At 40.0% G+C, this 19,701-nt stretch overlaps 2 protein-coding genes across 2 annotated transcripts; one reads left to right on the plus strand and one right to left on the minus strand.

Annotated features, from left to right (window-relative positions):
* Window positions 1-30: 30 nt before the first annotated feature.
* Window positions 31-11,644, minus strand: LOC311361981 (phospholipase B1, membrane-associated-like; the record flags this gene model as incomplete). The annotated part of the gene is made up of 43 exons (XM_084481778.1): window positions 31-309; window positions 611-685; window positions 803-898; window positions 984-1,088; window positions 1,502-1,583; window positions 1,762-1,853; window positions 2,014-2,079; window positions 2,467-2,547; window positions 2,703-2,754; window positions 2,910-3,009; window positions 3,146-3,189; window positions 3,293-3,360; window positions 3,594-3,652; window positions 3,748-3,808; window positions 4,025-4,102; window positions 4,284-4,355; window positions 4,461-4,556; window positions 4,653-4,757; window positions 5,011-5,092; window positions 5,201-5,301; window positions 5,440-5,505; window positions 5,653-5,733; window positions 6,214-6,265; window positions 6,357-6,465; window positions 6,935-6,978; window positions 7,112-7,185; window positions 7,405-7,463; window positions 7,557-7,617; window positions 7,714-7,806; window positions 7,974-8,033; window positions 8,415-8,471; window positions 8,578-8,676; window positions 8,766-8,835; window positions 8,942-8,997; window positions 9,097-9,162; window positions 9,274-9,339; window positions 9,545-9,596; window positions 9,720-9,780; window positions 10,395-10,429; window positions 10,546-10,609; window positions 10,879-10,936; window positions 11,059-11,117; window positions 11,584-11,644. The coding sequence occupies 43 exons, from the start codon at window positions 11,642-11,644 to the stop codon at window positions 31-33; spliced, it is 3,297 nt and encodes a 1,098-aa protein (XP_084337904.1).
* A 4,968-nt stretch (window positions 11,645-16,612) lies between these two features.
* LOC311362532 (protein yippee-like 5) lies at window positions 16,613-19,590 on the plus strand. Its single transcript, XM_084482393.1, has 3 exons — window positions 16,613-16,758; window positions 17,197-17,375; window positions 18,001-19,590. The coding sequence occupies exons 2-3, from the start codon at window positions 17,235-17,237 to the stop codon at window positions 18,223-18,225; spliced, it is 366 nt and encodes a 121-aa protein (XP_084338519.1). The 5' UTR covers window positions 16,613-16,758; window positions 17,197-17,234; the 3' UTR covers window positions 18,226-19,590.
* Window positions 19,591-19,701: the final 111 nt, after the last annotated feature.

Raw genomic sequence — 19,701 nt, forward strand, 5'->3', positions numbered from 1 at the left:
ACACACACACACACACACACACACAATGCTTTAGAACTTGGTGTCTTTCATCTCAGACTCCAACATCTTTATCTTCGGACGGTTCTTCCTCTGTAAGTAGGAGCGGAGGAGCCAAGTGAGGGCGGAGCCAGTGAGAAGGCCCACCACGGTCAGGACAGCAGCGGCCCAGGCAGGCACATCTGAGGTGTAGTAGATAGGCGTGGCCGGGGTTCCAGTGGTGGCTGAGCTGGGCCTGGATGTGGAGGAGGGGCCTGGGGTCGTGGCTGGAATGGAATAGCTGTTGACTCTTGTGAAGATGTAAGGATGCTCCTGTGGGACACAAATGGTATTTATCTTCATGGTAGGACTATAATATATTGTGTCATGTGAAATGAGAATTTAAAATATATGTGTGTTATGTACGTATGTACGTATATACTTATGCATGTATATATATATACTTATGTTATATATTATGTGTGTGTGTCTCTGTCTGTCTGTCTGTCTGTCTGTCTGTCTGTCTGTCTGTCTGTCTGTCTGTGTGTGTGTGTGTGTGTGTGCTTGCTTGCTTGCGTGTATGCATGTATGTATGCATGTATGTATGTTATGTATTTGTATTTGTATTTTTTACCTCAGCAGGGCACTTGACCACGTTCCTAGAAATTGTGAAATTGTTGTATGTCTGCTTCTTGCCCACGGGCTCAAACTATGAAACAGATAGAAAATGTCACAATGTCACTTAAATTGTAATCTGTTGAAGGCTATGAAGAAGAAAAAGACAACCGTCTGTCCGATACAGTTAGCGGTTAGCTGCTAGCTGTACCATGTTATTCCACAGTCCGCTGGCCATGTCTGCCTGGCCCTTCTCGCTGAAGTGGAAACAATCCACCGTTATGTAGCTTGTGTCCGGTTTCCCCTCCTGCAAACGACACATCGTCATCATCAATCACATGAATGCAGTTAGTGTGTGTGTGTGTGAGTGTTGGATGTGCTGGAGGTCATACAGAGTTCAAGGGAAGGATGGTGTTTCTGAAGAAGGGCTGCAGCACGATAGTGAAGTCCTCCCTGCCATCGTAGTGTCCTCCGTATACCAGGTTCTCCGTCTCTCTCTTGGAAGTCGACCAAAAACCAAAATATTAAACCATGAAATATTACATTCTACCAGAAAATCATATTATACCACAAAAAAATTGAATATATATACCAATTTTAACACACACACATATATATATTTTTTACAAAACATACTATAGAATAAAATAGAATATAATATAATTAACCAAATGTAAAAAAATACATTATAACCACAAAAAACATTTGTATTAATGTATTTTTTTGGACTATTTTAGAGACTATTTGTGCTATTATGGACAGAACAGTGAAGATCGATAGTGGGTTGAAAGTGAGATGGAATTACATATATGTTCTTTGATAACACGTAGGGTTAGAACATTAGTTTGTTACACATAGGGTTAGAACACTAGTTGGTAGAGCAACCAAGCGATCTTCTGATCAAATGTACCTGATAATCCCGGTTGATGCGTTTGATTTCAGCTAGCTCGGGTGAATCATCGCTCGGTTCCACAAAGCACCGACAAGCCAGCCTGTGCTCGGACAAGCAAAAGAGAATAAAGAATAAGGTTAAATGGAAAACTACAGCAACTACAACATTTTGAATGTGTATTTGACATAATGCAAAGTTTAAAGCAAATGTAAATATAAGTGTATGTTTTGAGTGCCTCAGCCATTGATGCAATATCTTGAACTTAATTAATAGCATACTTTTGAAAGAAATTGCAAAAAGCGCCCTTTTTTATTTTGCGAAGGGCCTTCAATTCTAGGATTTCCACCACATTAACCAGTAGCTTGGGGACCTAAAACCATAATTACAAAAATAACGTGTGTTAATTCAACATTTTACACAGCTCCTATCATATTTATTATTAAATTTGACTAATGTCAGGTCACCTCTACTGAAATGGATGAAATATATTTTTGCAAACAAACATGTATAAATATAAAAAAAAAACATACCTCGTTGTAAAGGATGTCCAAGCTCGTCTTTAAATGATGAATGTAGTTCTTTGTTGAAAATGCAGCCTATGTTGTTTTCCAAACAGGTAAAAGTTTTTCACACATCTTTCAGATTATTATAACCTCAACTACAAAGCAAACATCCTCCATAACAGAATTGCATGTACTGTATTTATTCTTTAGTTTTTATGAAACTCTAGCAACAGTGGTGGCTGGCAAATATGGTCACAACCACAGTAAGATAGATAATTTTACATTGATACAGTACTTTGCTATTCTGTGATATCAGAGTAGGGTGATATTGGAATTACTGGAAGATTAATGTAGGAAGAACAAAATTAAAATTACAGCAGACTGAAAAAAGGAAAGAAACACAGAATACAATATAAAAAGCCCACTCAAGTTTTCTAACTTAAGTGGGTTAAGCTGATGATGGATGGATGGTGAGCTCACTCTGTCATTGCAGTAAGAACACAGGTCATTCCCTCCGATGAAGAGAGTCACCAGCTTCCAGTCATTCTTAAAGTCCACAGCCTGTTTCAAGGGGGGGGGGGGGCATTTAGATAGAGAAACTGTGTGTGTGTGTGTGTGTGTGTGTGTGAGAAAGATAGAGAGAGATAGAGGGAGAGAGAGAGAGAGAGAGAGAGAGAGAGAGAGAGAGAGAGAGAGAGAGAGAGATCAAAACTTACTGTATTGTTTCTCATGGTTTCAATAAGCCGTCTGGCTTGCGCTGGGAAGTCGCTGTAAACATAAAGCATGTATTGGTTGAAAGCTCATGTGATGTTGATGATATGTCATGTTTAAATTATTATGATATGAGTTGATGACAGGAGACTAATATAGGACATACAGTATATGACATGATTCATATGATATGTCATATGACATTTACTCACGACACCACAGCTCCTCTCTCAGCCATGTTAAAGCCTGTCTGCCTATTTCCCCGGCCCTTCGACATCCCCTTAATGTTGGCATTGAACTTCCTGAGGATGTCTAAAGACAGAAACCGGGGGATACCGCCGCATAAGTGACATACACATTTTTTCGATTCATCTCATGGAATCAAGCAAGAAAGTCTGAACGAAAAATTTCAATTGACTTGTGGATTCATGCATAGAATTTGACTCACTGGGTAATGTTGTGACGGTCTCAAGGGTTTTATCACCTCCAATGCTAATTCATAAACAGACAGAGAGAAATCAATTATATCTTCATATTATCATAATAAGTATTATTATGTTTTTCTTGTGATTGCATTTGTTCTGTTCAGTCTCACCTCCACGCAACACCTCTGTATTCAGTAAACAGCGCCAGAAGGTTCGTAGCCTTAGCCCCAAAACCAGACTGTATCCACACACACACACACACACACACACACATACACACACACACACACGCACGCACGCACGCACGCACACACGCACACACACACACACACACACACACACACACACACACACACACACACACACACAGATTATATGTTACATCCACTAGGAAATCCTTTATTATATAAAAATGGCAGAATAATAAAAGTGACTAAGAAAATATTTGTATTCTTCATTATATATATTTACCGTTAGCGAGTCTCCCATGGCGCCCACCACTTTGATGTCCCCAGGTCGCAATTTATGCACTGCAAAACATAAATACCATTCAAGCCCCCTCTCTCTGTACTGTCTACTCAATGTCACTACAGGTGATATCTGAGGTGAGGTGGTGCCTTCTCACCCGAAGCAGGCACAGAGTCCGATGGAGCGGTGTTAGTGCAGGTGAAATCACTGCCCCAGTTCTAAAGGAAGGAGACTGTTATTAGCAGAAGTAGCAGTATGTGAGGTACCAGCCTATATGCGAGAGACATTGGTGAGAAATGTGCAGAAATGTGGTCTTGTGTACCTCAAATGATAGATAGCATGGTATTTGGTTCCCACTAAGGATACCCATGCTACATCCACCAAATGGAATATATTATATATTAAATAATATCAGAGTAGAGAGGCAGACCTACCGTAACAGGAGGAGGACTGGGGCGAGGGCCGGGGTAGACGTAGTCGCTGTTCCGAGCCGTCCTGAGGAACGGCATTTCCTGATGATCATAAAACACATGAAAAATAACAGAACATCCATATGACGACATGACAAACACAATACACAGATCATCCTAATATCCTAACGAACAACCCATTTCGGAATATTTTCTGTATTGTTTTATATATCCCGTGGGAGGAATATGTATGTATGTGGTTCATATAGACATATCTTATTACCTTTGAAGGACACTTCAAATCAACGCCAGCGCTGAAGTCTTGGCTAAAGGTCTTGTTGCCCACAGACTCGATCTAAGACATTGTGAGAATATATTTGGTTTAGTTTTTTTCGATTTGAAATAAATATACGTTTTGCCGTCTCCTATTATTAATATATATTGTTAAAGAATACTATACCATGTTGTTCCAAAGTGCAAGAGCCATCAGCGTATGAGCTTTCTGGCTCAGGTGAAAACAGTCTGGGGAGAAATAGGAGCGATCGGGGCGTCCGTCCTTTGAAATTAATGCAGGGGGAGATAGTGAGCGAGAGTGGGGAAATCAAAGTTCCAACCACAGTGTTCCTATTCACTCCGTAATATCCATCTTTACCTCTAGCTTAGGGATGATGACCTCCCGAAAGAAAGGTTGCAGCACCACAGTGAAGTTCTCATGGGTGTCATAGCGACCAGAGTCAACAAGCTTCCTCATACCACGCTGCATGGACGAAACGGAGATCATTCAGGAACTGATTTGATTTACTTTGAGAATACATGTAATAAATACATTCATGAGCAGGAAGGGATTAGGCATATTGAAGACGTTGACGTGTGAACCCAGAGTCTTTTGACTGTGAGTCAGTGGTATACGTTACGTTCATAGTTTTAATGACTTATGTACGTATCTGTTTAATGAACCCGCAGTATTGGCTGGGGAAACAAATGATAATGATTTTTTTTTTGTGGTTTACCTGGTATGCTCGGTTTATATCTTCAACCTTCTGGAGTTCCGCTGTTCCCTTGTTAGGGGTCAGAATGCAAGGGCAAACAATTCTGGAGAGGACATGTAGAGGTGCAAATAAATCGCATCATCTATTTGAAACACAGACACTGGTGCTATACAGGAGGACAATAAGGAGCCAGTTCCCAGTAATCACATACTTCACAAAGAAGGTGGGGCACTTTAGGCTCTTTTCTTGGTGCATCTCACGGAGAGGAATGATGTGCATTAGCTCCACCAGATTCACCATGGCCCGGGGAACCTGTGGGGTGAGATAGGACAGGGGAGGCGATGAATGGGAGATGGCCACGGAACACAAGCCGCTTAATGAGGAAGAAGCGAAAGATCAATTGGGACTCATGGGATGCAATCCAAACTGAAGGGTCTCTTTCTAGTCTACCTCTTTATGGAGGATATCCAGGGCCTCACGGACACGACCCACCACATTCTCCGGTGAGAAAAAGACCTGGAGGATGGCAGTGAAATGTAGGGAGGAGTCATTAGTGTTGATGGATACCGGATAGGGTGATGGTGGGACAATCCCATGGCACATGTGACTGTAAAAACACATATTTGTTTCTCCAAAATTAGTATGAAATAACTTTGAACTCACCGTGTCTGTGCAGAAGTCACAAATGTCATTTCCCCCAATAAACATGGTGATCACTTTCCAGTCATTCTGGAAATTGATGCGCTGAATATAGATGGCAAGGTAGTTTGATCAATGTCTTTGGTTTAACTAAACTTAAAGATACAATATAAAAACTTTACTGAACTTCATTATAAACTGACCAAGATATGTCATTAGAGATTGAGGAAACATGCTGAATCGATAATTCTGTGACAACAAGACTCCTGTTAAATTAGTTTGTGTTTTTGCCTATGTGCCATCCTTCTCTTTTCTATTGCCACACCAGTGCCAGTGTGCTGCAAACATGGAAGCAAGTAAACACAACAACTCAACTAAAGATTGTACTCAGGTTCAATGTTACATATTGTACCTTGTATTAAAATAGTTTGTGAATGTGTGTGTGTGTGTGTGTGTGTGTGTGTGTGTGTGTGTGTGTGTGTGTGTGTGTGTGTGTGTGTGTGTGTGTGCGTTTTTGTGTGTTTGTGTCTGCCCACATTGAAATGAATTAAAATCACATTTCACATTCAAATCATATATGCTCACCGTGTCATTCTTCATTTTTTCCACTAGAGTGCGCACCTGTTTCACCATGTTACTGGAAGCACAAGACATCAATTCAAATAGGCCATAGAGAAGGGGTAGATGGCAATAATGGTTTAAGAGTAGGTCACATGGGAAAAACGTACCCACTCTTGGCCCCTGATACGGCTTGGTTCAAGAAGGCTTGAGGATCGCTCTCATCACCGATCCCCACGGCCCAGCCAGTCAGATTTGAGTTAAACTCCTTTAAGATATCTGGACAAAGGTTCAAAAGTGAAAAGGAAGATGACATGATGGAAGCCACTTCAAATTTCCAATAGTAATGACTGTGTGCAGTGGACATGGTGACCTTTTAAGGTCAGTGCGATACCTGTTGATAGTTGAATCTGAGATAATGCAGTGAAGCGTTAAATTGGGGGTCACTATCTACTAAGTGCAACTGAACCAGATAGCGGGAGCACTTATTTATGAGATAAGTCAACTGTCACTATTTTATTGTAGTAGTTAAACCATATTATATCTATCAAATACAGAGCAATCATATCATTTGATGATAAAAGCCTACTTTAAGGTTAATTAATTGTATCTGAGCTTCTGTTATATCTGGATTATTTTCTTTAGAGATATTTAGTTTGTCATAATGTTCACCCTGTGGATGTGTACAGTAATATGCTATCCTATAATAAAAATTAGGAATACTTCTGTATATTTAGGTAGTACTCACTTGGCAGAGTGGTCACATTGGCAAGATTGGCATCGCCGCCGATACTGAAGAAAATAAAATACACAAACTATAAGTCAATTTGGACTCTGAATAAAACTGCGGATAACCCCCACTGTTCACCCATGGGTGTGTGCTCTCAAACACTTCAGCACGCACGTGTGCTGTATGCTAGCTCACCTCCATGACAGACCTCTGTATTCATTCGCCACTAGCAGAAGACTGTCTGTCTTGGCACCAACACCATTACCCGCCTGCACAGAAAAAATCAACAGTGGATGCCAAATTAATAATAATAAGCAAGGACTAGAAACAATACAAAAGCAATTTCTAAGGACCTCACTATTTGGTGGATAATATCACATACACACACACACACACACACACACACACACACACACACACACACACACACACACCAAACACACACAAACACAAGCACACACAGACTATACAAATGGAGGAGCACTGACTGTGAGTGAGTCTCCCACTGCGGCCACTACTTTGACGTCTCCTGGTCTAAGTACATGAACTGAAAACGCAAAAGAAACAATGGAGTTGGGTTTAGTATTATAATCATTACTATTATTAATATTGACATGAGGGTAATAAATACAATCCATACCTGAGGTAGGGGTAGTAGGGGAAGGATCCCGATCCATACAGATCATCTCTGTACCCATAATCTGCATGAACAGTTAAACAGTAAATGTGTTAATTATTGCCTCTTGTCTCTTTTGCGTGTAGGTGTAGGTTCATAACCGAGGGTCACCAAGACTTACAGGGTCAGTCAGGGAAGTGTTGCTGTACTCTGTGGTTGTTTCTGTCCTTTCTTTGGGAGAATTGTTTAGTGTGCGCAGAAATTGGGCCTGATACTGAAAAAACTGAATGAAAACAATCAATAGCATTATTTTCACTGAAATCTTACTCGAAATGTGATATTACATTCCGATTTATTATGTTCTGTAGATGAATGCACATACATACAAAAGAGGAATAACAGAAACAGGAATGACAGTTATATAACCAACACCCTTCTCACCTCTGTAAGGCCAACGTCCTTATCCTTGACCGTCGCCTCACCTGTGTACGTCCAATGAAACTGGGGACGCAAGAGGACCTAATTGGTCATTTCAGATCTTTATGTTGAGATAAAAAGCCTGCGTTATCTGACGCAGCCCACACAGCCCAGCTAGGCTAGATTTTGCTGATTAGATGTACAGTTTTTTTATGTAGATAGATATTTGTGCTGGTAAACGAAATGCAATTTAATTTCAAAATCCTTCCAAGATAATCTTGATCAGTGAACTCTTATCTAATCTCTAACGGAGTACAAGACGTTATGCTTCGTCATCTTCCTTATTGTGTTCAAGAAACAGAAAGGCGGTCAAAACCCTTGTGGGGTTATCACACACGTGCTGTGTATTGTACTGTAGATTGCTGTGTACCAAATTTATAAATAATGTATTTGTACATAATGTACCATGTTTTCCAGTAGCTGGAGTGCTAGTTGGTTCAAGTTGTCAAAGTTGGACTCTTCCTATGGAGAAACAAAACAAGGCACTAGTTACATATACAGGTGACGTTAAGCAGAATCAGGTCGCTTCCTGTCACAGTAGATGACTTCCTGTAGGTTCCCTTCTTACTGAATCCATGGTCGGACCCACGATAATGGGTTTTGAGTGCAGAAGGACGGCAAAGTCTTCACTCTCGCTAAATCTTTCCATGGCACGCTGAAGAGAGTCCTAGAAAACGGAGGGATGGTTGAATCATGAAGCGAAACACACATTGATTGGACAGGGGAATCAGTCTTTTAAATGTGATCCAATTGTACCTGTAGTGTTTGTACATCTAAAGCTCTTTGGATTCGTTGCTTCATGCTGATATCAGTTGCACGCTGGTGGCTGTACATATGATGAAAACAAACACACACCACGTGTATTCATATGAATAAAGCTTTGTAACATAAATAACATTCTATGATTAAGGAATTAAACGATTATTACTCACTTTTCCAATGAATTGGGACTGCTCCATACGACTGTATGAACCAGTGTACGATGCAGCTGCAAGATTCAAACTTAAAATTATTATAACTAACAAGTAGATAGCATTTAATGATAAGTAATATGCAATCACTGTTTCGGGCTCTTCATCTGTAATACCTTTTTCTTCAATATCTCTAGCGCTGCCTCCACCTCTCTCACCATAGTTTCAGTTTCCATGGCTGCCTATGGTACAAAGGGAAGAACTTTTTTATTGTGGTTTAATTCGCTATGGTTTCATGTCCAATGTTACTTGAAACTAGAAAAAGCAGCCAGCATGACTGCATGGAATCTCACCTGCTGTGTGCGGGACCACAGAGGATCTGCCGGAACAAAAAGCAACACAAACTTCCAGTCTGTGGCCTGCAAGGGCACAGAAGATCAATGAGAGTTGAATCTCAATAACATTTCAGAATTTCAGGTCAAACGCTAGTATTTATCACAAATTCTATCATATAAATTTGTTTGTTTTAATGGATTTGTTTTATGAATGAGAGGGTAAATGTAAGCTTTAAATAGGATTGTCAGAATGTAGGTTTTGTAAGTGTTAAGAGGGATTCAGTCGAACCTGATGCTGGGAAAAAGATTGTGAAACATCGTCAGCCTCCGCCAACAGATTCCTGCATCAGAATAAAAAGAAAACCGTGTTCTTGTGAGTGTGTGTGTGTGTGTGTGTGTGTGTGTGTGTGTGTGTGTGTGTGTGTGTGTATGTGTGTGTGTCTGTGCGTGTGTGTGTGAGTTACCCATGTTCCGATTCCAGATCCAAGGGCAAGGAGAAGACGTCAGCATTGAAGACAGACATCTCTACAGATGAGATAAAGAGATAATTATCTATCCCCGATCCGTATAGAACATCTCTTGAAATCAAGTTAATTTAAATGATATGCTGATAATGTAAAAGCATACGGCATGACATTGAAATGTGTGATTATGCTTTTTATGATAGTTATTCTTCCTCTCTCTGGTCCATTCGGTTATACACTAGAGGGGATTATTGACCTATGTTTATGGCCTTGCCTGATTCACAAAGATAAAAAACACATCTCAAATAATCTTTATCGGTTATAATGTTGACGCACGTTGCATCAGGAAAAAAAAGTTTTGAAGGTCACATGGTCAACAAGGTCAACTACCCAATGAGGAAGGTGCCTGAGCTCATCATAGTGTTACAGATTTTGAAACCAATGTTGTTTCACCAAATGTATATGAAAACAACATATCTATCATAGTGAAATATATTTGTAAAATCATATTATTAATCACTCTTAATAATGAATCAACCCAAAAAAATATGAATCAATAATAACTTCATAATCTCACATAGACATATTAATCCCCTGCTGTAATACATCAATGATATTATATATAACAAAAAACAGCATGTATTAGCGGCCATAAAGAAGAAAATTCAGACCTACCAGCCACTCTTCTTAATATCATATTCGCCATAGACCTAGGAGGGGAAAATGTTCACAATGAATTTCAGTTCTTAGCACATCAACACTTACTTTACCACAACCAACTTATGAATTACTTATGATTTGGTCCACTTATATTTTTGAGGCATACCTTTGTAATATTGGTATTCCCATGGTAGAAAACTGGGATATGTCAGATGGTCTGAGAGAGTCAACTGGAGATTAAAAGTAATATTGAACAGTCACTATTATGTAAAGAGTGTAGCATTAAGATCTGATGCAACCTTTAAATAGGGTAGTTTAAAATTCTGCAATAGATCAGTTGTGAAAAACACAACTCTCTAATGAAGCACAGGTTGCTGAATGCACTCTCTTTTGTCTTTAAAGTCAGTTTATTGTGCCATTAATGTTGGGTTGGTAACTGCGTTGGCCTCAGTTAATTTGAATTGTTTAAATAATTGTAATTGTGTATTTAAACATGTACCTGAGTCAGGTGGGGGTAAAGAGGAAGGTTCCGGGACGGCTGGGGTTTCATATTTAATCTGGAACCGAAAAATAACAGAAGTAGGTTATTAAATAAAAGCATTTATCCAATCACGTTGTTTATGATGCAGAAATATTTAGATTTGCAAAAAGAAAAGCATCAACATAATGAAACCCAAACCTTCTGGTATATTCCCGATTTATTTCGCAGAATTTTCAATCTGACAATATCCCCAGCATCTAAAAGTGGCATTTATAAAATAAATTATTTTTTATTTAACAATGGGACTAGAAAACAGCGCAACACACACAAGAATAATTTCCTACTTATTATCCCTGATAAAGTCAAATTACAATTGTAGTAAGTACACTGTATTATAAGAACTATGAATAACTAGAAACACAACAATGGGTTATAATAATGTAAATATTATGCTACTATAAAAATTGGAAAACAAACTTCACTATGCATATACAGTATCAGTAAACTTAACTTATATTTGTAAACTTAGGGCATTCTCTCAAAGACTTTCAAAACAAACATTTGTTATGCAGCTCCGACATTGAATATAAAAGTACTGATAGCTAACTAGCATAATACTTGGCACTAGCAGGAAGTGTACAATACAGTCAAGGTCACGACTGTGACAACCCATAATGGGGAAAAAGACATTCTTCAAAGCAATGAAACAATAACCTATATTACCTGCAAGATAAGCAGCCACCACCAGCACAGAAACCCTGAGAAGTGTCCTAAACATCATCATTGGGTATTGGGTATACACCACAATAAAGTTCTTAGGAAATGTAGTTCTTCAAATGTGTAACCTATAAATCTTAAAAAAACTTCCCACACACCAATGAATGTATAAAAATAAGTGTTGATTTACGAAAGCCCACAAAGAATAAATAAACCGGCCATACATTGGGAGGTGTTTATATGGTGGAGAAAAAGAGGAGGAGCAGGACCCTTAAAAGCAGGTGTGGCCAATTCTAAACTTTGTAGAGAAATGTTTCAATGAATGACTGAATCCCAATTCCTTTTTAAATTATTATTACTAATATTGGAAATGACTGCTTTCTCTCAAACATACATTTAATTGATTTTAGAGGTTCAACGGTTTGAAGTATTCAGAGTAGATCTACTTGGATTAATTAGTAGTTACTTAGTGATAGTATTTGATATAATGGTTTGACCTAGGATTTACTTTTTATGGATCTAAGGCTCTGAAGAAATTACATTGTTATACCCAATGTTACTGCTTGATACCACTTTCAAGATGTTCTTTAGGGGGATTATATATAAATATAAACAAAAGAGCCATCTTCAATTAAACACAATGCTTTGTCTAAAGCTGCTTTGAGCAGACGTCTAGAGCTTAAATATCAATGCAGTATTTAACATTATTGTAGAACAGAGTGGTACAGAACATCCTTGGTCCCCACAGCCATCAGACTAAACACCTCAGGCGAGGGTCGAGCCCTATCGTGACTCTCTCTCTATCCCTCTCTCTCCCTCCCACACCTACCCCCACACTCCTTGGACAATGTGCAATTGCATTATATTTATTCCATTTTATATCAACCTCTGGCTCTTTTATATGGAATTTTAATTATATGCAATATTGCTTTCTATTGACTTTTATTGTCTTTCATTGACTAATTTTGTTGGCTTTTACTGTTTGTCCATTTGGTTTTTAGTCTGTTGCTACTGGACACCTGCATTTCCCCAAGAGGATGAATAAAGTATCTACTTACTTACTTACTTATTATTTCATCTAATATATGAGAAGTTCATACAGCTTTTGGGAGGCACATCAGAAGATGAATCCTTCATCCTGATCCTATTGTAGGAATTGGTGCAAATGCATCATTTTGAAAATATGATACAGATGTAGCCAACTTTGTGAGCATGTTAAACGTTCTTGTACCTATTGAAAATATGATACATTAATTCATTAAAAGCCTTATTTGTCCGCCTTGTCATATCCATGCCACCACTGCTGACCAACTTCTTGTATGTCACTCGTAAAGCAAACATGCCTACACAAGAATCCAACTATTTTTGTGTACTTGCAAGTACACAAATCATTAAAATGGTTGGCACTGATAAACTTTATGTTTTGGGGATGACGTGATAAGATATGAATAGATTGCAAATAGATTGGCTTGACATGGCATTATGAGATTGTCTTAAGATTGTCATTGCAGATGCCCTGGGTTAACCTTTTGATTTGATTTTAAAACTGGTCGTAAGGCATTGATTATATAAGGTATAATATTGATTTCAAGTAGAAGGCAACTGCATACACAAGCTTTGAAATATATCCATGTTTAACACTAACACTTTGTTACCTAGTGGCCTGAAATGAAGTGCAATCAGCAGCCTGTTTCAAGTAGCAAAAAAGACAGACTTCACAAACTTATTGACAGAAAGTTGCTCATACATGGAAAAAAAGCTGTCTTTAGAGGCGCCGTATTGTTTTGTTTATTATCCTTAAATACCATCAGATAAGGCTTTAGGGCTGGTACATCACAATTCGTAATGGGATTTTTTGTGGGCAATAAGATATGATCACTGGTGATCTCGTGACATAGGCTAAACAAAATGCTTTTTTGCTACGTCTCTTTTAATAAACAACTACCAAAACACCATTGGTACCAATAACATTCCGATGCCCCTATGCATTCCTAGTCCTAGGCCATTCCTAGGTCATTGCGTTGTGACGTCACGATGTACAAGCTGATTGGCCTCTCGATGAAGGGAACCGCGCTCCCTCTGCTAATACCGATGTTGTCTCTGGTTCGACCTCTTGCTTCAACTCTTTTGGTCCTAGCATTTTCTAATACTATCTTTGTTTTCTTACTTTGTTTAGCGTAGCAAGCTGTCATATGGTATAGGTGGGACTTCAAATATTGGCTGCACTTTCTTGTGCCATTCTTGTGACTACTCCGGTCATGCGCAATGTGTATGTAGATTGACAGACGGGTCATCCAATCCTTTCATTCGGCCAGAATGAAAGGATTGGATGGTCATAATAAAGTGCTGCGACAGCCAGCCACAGATTTTCGGTTTCTACTTCGAGGAAAGAGTTAACCAAGGTTGAACCTAGATGAGATACCCTGTGAGTGAGTGACCCTGTTAGGTTAACAGAATGAGTTGCAATGGCAACTACGAGTAGTCTTACTACGAGTAGTCTTAGGGCCCGTCCACACGGAGCCGATTTTTGGTTAAAACGCAGATGTTTTGCATCATTTTGGCCGATCGTCCAAACGAATCCTGTAAACGCATCGCATGCAAACGGACTTTTCTGAAACCAGGTCCCAGGGTGAATAAATTCACAAACACAGCCCTTGAGTGTTCGTCTGGACGGCCAAAACGCATACTTGCGTTTCGATGATGTCATCGCCACACCCCTCGAGCGTAACCTCTTGTAACCTGATTAATCTTGGAATTAATCTAGATTAATCTATATTAAAATGGCTCATTTGAATTCTGCCGAAGGCATTCATAATGTGTGTGTGCTACCTAAATAATGACTAAAAGTAAGTCTTTGAGAACGGGTTTCTCAAGCCAGGTGGCGCATTAAACCAGGGGCTCATCTCCTGTTTCCAAAATGCATCACAAACTCTAGTATAACTTACTACACGCTTACTATCACAAACTCAAACGCGGGAAAATATAACGGCGCCGGGACGTGCTCTCGCTACAGGTCCACGGCACGCTCGTCTCCGGTGCGCGTCGCGGCAGCCGGGGCGGCGGCGTTGACGGCAGACGGCTGGTACGCGTCCGCCTACCGCCGTACCAAGGCGGGTAGCTCGGAGGAAGATTTGTATGGCGAGTGAACAGTGCCGTCCACCGGCGGTGGTGTCACGGCGACGTACATACGGAAATTCAGACTAAATGTATGGCGAGTGAACAGTGCCAAACCTAAGGATAACCAGGAAGAGGCGAAGGAGCAGTCTAACCCTACGCCGCCGTCACAACGTGTGAAATTTTGTATGGGACTGATTGGGACTGCAGACGAGAGACCAGCAGCGACGCCACGGCGACTGCATGGAAGTTCCGTCCACCGGCGGCGGTGTCACGGCGACGTACATACGGAAATTCAGACAAAATGTACGTCTGCTCACGGACGTCTGAAGAAGTTCGTCGCCACTAAGACGCCTGCTAACGTCGCCGTGAGAACGCCTGAACTAAAACTTAAGAGTTTTGGTCTTTTTGACACACAAAAACTAACGGTTTTTATAAAATGTCATCAACTTATTCATCAACAAGTATTTGGACATATTAATACCAGAAAAAAATATTAATAATAAAAAAGAAAACAAAAAATATAAACTGGGAATCGAACCCCAGTCTCTCGCGTGACAGTCAATTACCTTAACCACAACATTGTCTGGACCATGACCAAAAATAAATAAGTAAATATATATATATATATTTATTTATTTATTTATTTTTGGTCATGGTCCAGACAATGTTGTGGTTAAGGTAATAAATAAATATATTTATTTATTTATTTTTGGTCATGGTCCAGTCAATGTTGTGGTTAAGGTAATTGACTGTCATATATATATATATATATATATATATATATATATATATATATATATTATGGCGACGGCGTGCGTATCCTCTCCCCACGGCGGCGGCGTACGTATCTCCACACGTGTATTTCACACGATGTTATCCTTCTCCTGGTAATCCTGGCATTGTTCACTCGCCATAGATTTGGATTATTACAACAACAACAACACCAACTATTTCGACGCTCTGATGTCACGATCAACCCAAAACGTGTCATCGCTCACCCAAGTTGTTTCTATTATCATTGCTACATTGTCTCCAGCATATGGCGCGATTATGGACAGTATATTTTATTAAACACTCAGCTTCTGGTTAGTTCAACTTTGAGAATAGATTAACGGCGATATTTTTTTTATCGCCCGATAAGAGTCTCGCGTTAACGCAGCACGTTAACGCCGATAACGGCCCACCACTACGCAAAATATTATGCTCCTGTGCCACCATGCTGAGAAAAAAAGACTGATGGACAACCACATAAGCCACATTTTACAAACAAACAACAGCCATGCGTGCGCCAATTGAGACGATCAAAAGGGTTGCGTTAACACTTTATTACTTGAGTGACGGTTTCCGGTGAATTTCTAAAACTAAAACAGCGCCACCTATACGCCTGGAACATGAAGTAGCGTGTTGAGTCGTATTGAGATGGATCCGTGTGGACGCAAATGTTCTTGATACGATGCCAGGGAAAACGGAGAAAAAAAAGATTGTTTTGGTACGTGTGGACTTGGCCTTAGTATAGTAAACGGCCCAATTTTAATTTTAAAGGCCCCAGTAAAGGGGCCAGGGGGAAGAGTGTAGGGGTCCTAAATTCCAAGCCAACAGGTTCTTTGTTTATGGCAGTCTAATTGCAGGCATCCTAGAGCAAGATCCCTACCCTCTACCAGCCCCACAATAACTTTGATCTCAAGTCACTGTAGGTTGCTTTGGATTGAACGTCTGCTGGATGACTCCAAATGAAACGAATCGGCCTATTTTGGTTTTGGTGCGAAAGGCAAACATACCTGTAGTTCATTGAAACGATGATAAACTCTATGTGACAGATTCCATGGCTCGGTGCTGCCGCCCTGCGGACAAAGAGAAAACTGCCGCAGTGTTTACGTCATGACCGGATGTTGATAGTAGCAGTGAGCAGCACGACGCAAGCAGGAACAGCTGGAAAAGAACAACAAAGCCACGACCAACGACGACGATCCCCACAACAGCGCACTGACACGAAAATATAACAACTTTATTGTTGACATCGTTTCAGGCCAAACAAGTATTCGACAAAGAAAGTGTTTCGACAAGGTAAGGAACCGTTCTCCGGGGATTACCGATCGTTGGGGGTTGTTGTCTTCTTGTCAGTAGCTGTAGCCATCCAGTTAGCGGAAGAGCTAACGTCATGATAATGAGATCACTATGATTCATAAACTACAAAGCATAAGCATCAAAAACCACAGTACAACCTAGGAAACTACCCTGATTTTGTAGTTTTAACTGTATCCAACGCTTTTTAAGTTTCTACAAGTGTGTGCCATTGTAACTCCATGTATTTCCAAACAAAACAAAACGACACAGCTGCCATCTACTGTCAAGTATTTTCATGACAAGTGTTTTTTTAGGTGGGTACCTTGTTCCTAGTTGAGTTAGTCGAAAACACACCAGAGAGATGTAGGCCTACTGTTCTGAATTCTTAAAGACTAATATTGTTTGCATGTTGTTGTTTTTACTAACTGTCTTTTACAGCAATAAATAGAGTGAGACCCACTGAAGCGGACAGGACAATGGGGCGCATCTTCCTGGACCACATCGGTGGAACACGCCTCTTCTCCTGTGCCAACTGTGACACCATCCTCACCAATCGATCGGAGCTCATCTCCACACGCTTCACCGGGGCCACAGGCAGAGCCTTCCTCTTTAATAAGGTGTGTGCATGGTGGTGGGAACTTAAATAGGCCTAAGAAATGACCAATGCTTGATTTATAAATGTCTGTGATTATTATTGATTATCACTTAAATATTATTGTTGTGGCCTTACTTAACTTAATTACTTTCAGTTGCTGTCTCATTTCCTGAACCCGACTGAATGAAGGACAAATGTGTTCCTTCATAATTTGGTTGACTAGTCAACTATGAACTTTAAGCCTCATGTTATATGATTGCTTGAAATTGTAAGCCTTCCAGGACAGCCAGCCTTTGTCATACACAAACAAAATCAGCAGCAGGGGGCAGCATAGTATAGTTGTTATGTTATTGGACTCTCAGCAAAAATTCTGGGATAGATCAAGGGTGAACAGCCTAACCTCTACCTGCTCCATAATGACCTGTATGATATATCGGAATTCGGCGTAAAATGCTTTTGATAAAAGCATCTGCTAAAATATACAATGCACAGAGGAAGTCAGGAAATAATGGAGGCAGGAAGTTACACAAGTTACAACCTGTCTATTTTGAACAAGTATTTTTTTTGTTTCATTCACAGTGTCTTTAACACACAATCCTAAATAACTGTCCACCAATGTATTTCCACTGCTCTCTTTAAACCTGCAGGTTGTGAACCTGCAGTACAGCGAGGTGCAGGACCGAGTCATGCTCACGGGCAGGCACATGGTGAGGGATGTGAGCTGCAAGAACTGCAACAGCAAGCTGGGCTGGATCTACGAGTTTGCCACGGAGGACAGCCAGCGCTACAAGGAGGGCCGCGTCATCCTGGAGCGGGCCCTGGTCCGAGAGAGCGAAGGCTTCGAGGAGCACGTCCCGTCCGACAACTCGTGAAGCCCTATGGCTTTTGACGGAATGGGGAAGAAAAAACTCACTCCTCCTGTTTACCTCCTCTCCTTCTCGCAACACCGTCCTCCCTTTGCCTCCGCGCTGAACATCGCCATTTTGCAGACTTAGTGGTCGACGATGTCTTGGCGCCACACACACAAGCCTCCTCCTCCACCTCTTCTTCCCTTGTCTATGACCGATGACTCCAGCAGAGTGGAACACTGGTTGGCAAGTTACAATTTTCTGAAAATAATTGACAGAGAATACGACTTGTTTTTAAGTGCACGTCCACACAGAATATCAACACTGCACTAGGCACCACATTTGTTACAGTGTACTCAAATGCATGTGTAATTGCAGTCCAATGATGCTCCACCTCATCATGTCAGCACCACCTTTTTGGATATATAAAGAGTTTAAAACAGGAAACTGCAAAGTAACTACTCAACAGCACTGTTAGAGCAAATATTCCATTCTCTTAACACACACACATTTCTGCTATGTGTTGAGAAATGTAATACAGGGTCAGTATCTACAGTCATATCACTTGATAATATAAACAGCCTCTTTTCCTCACTTCCTCACTACAGTAATTACTGTATGTGATAAATGCAAGATGCATTGACTGGCTTCACTTGATTTTTCATTGAGTTTCACTTGAGTTTCATTGTTTATATGGTAAAATGTGTATGTTAGTTTGCCCATTCTTGTTTCAATTTCAGACTACTCTGCATGCCAAATTTAGATTATTGCTGCAGTTCTTCTGTTTGGATTTCTTTGCCACTGTGCGTGTGAGGTGGGAGGAGAAGTCTCTTTGCGGGGCACTGTCTTTGGGATCATACGCTATTTGGTCATTTTGTCTTTCAGTGTAAAGAGGGAAACAAAATGTGTGTTGGGTCTGTTGTGGACAGACCCCCATTCAATGACCTACTGGCTTAAACCAAAACAGCATTAGGCCGTAATATTCAATATGGTTCCCTGGAGAAAACAGAACTGGAGTATAACAATTCAACTGGCATATCAACTGATGAAGCTAGAGGCATAATTTCATGCCTCTGCTGTACAAAATGTGTCGCAAAATTAAGATTGTTAAAAGAAAAAAATGATTTCCAGGTGGACGGGTGACTTTGTTTGGGACATTTGACAATGTACTTTGCAATAGATATATTTGAGAGAATTTGTTATAACTTATGTTTATTTTTTATCATTTTATTGATATATTGTTATTGCGTTATTGTTTGTAGAATGATTATTTTCCAGGATGATTACTGTTTATAATTTTGATTTTATCTATAATTTTCTTGACATTACGATTTTAAGGCTTTTGCAGTAGTTCTGTTGTGATTATTTCAGAATAAAGACATCAGTATTGCTGTGTATAGGCCTGCTCTTTGTTTGAGTAAACCCTGTGTCTTGCTGGGTTAGTTTAATTCTGTAAGTAAATACAAAGGAAATGTATCACGTTGTTCTAAATAATTGAAA

Source organism: Micromesistius poutassou, assembly GCF_964030765.1.
Source record: "Micromesistius poutassou genome assembly, chromosome: 17".
NCBI classification, from domain to species: domain Eukaryota; kingdom Metazoa; phylum Chordata; class Actinopteri; order Gadiformes; family Gadidae; genus Micromesistius; species Micromesistius poutassou.

Excerpts from the sequence above, each read along its gene's own strand:
- LOC311362532 (XM_084482393.1), top strand. The coding sequence starts at position 17,235 with ATGGGGCGCATCTTCCTGGACCACATCGGTGGAACACGCCTCTTCTCC. Across the intron at positions 17,376-18,000 it reads GAGCCTTCCTCTTTAATAAG|GTTGTGAACCTGCAGTACAG; the intron begins GTGTGTGCATGG and ends TTAAACCTGCAG.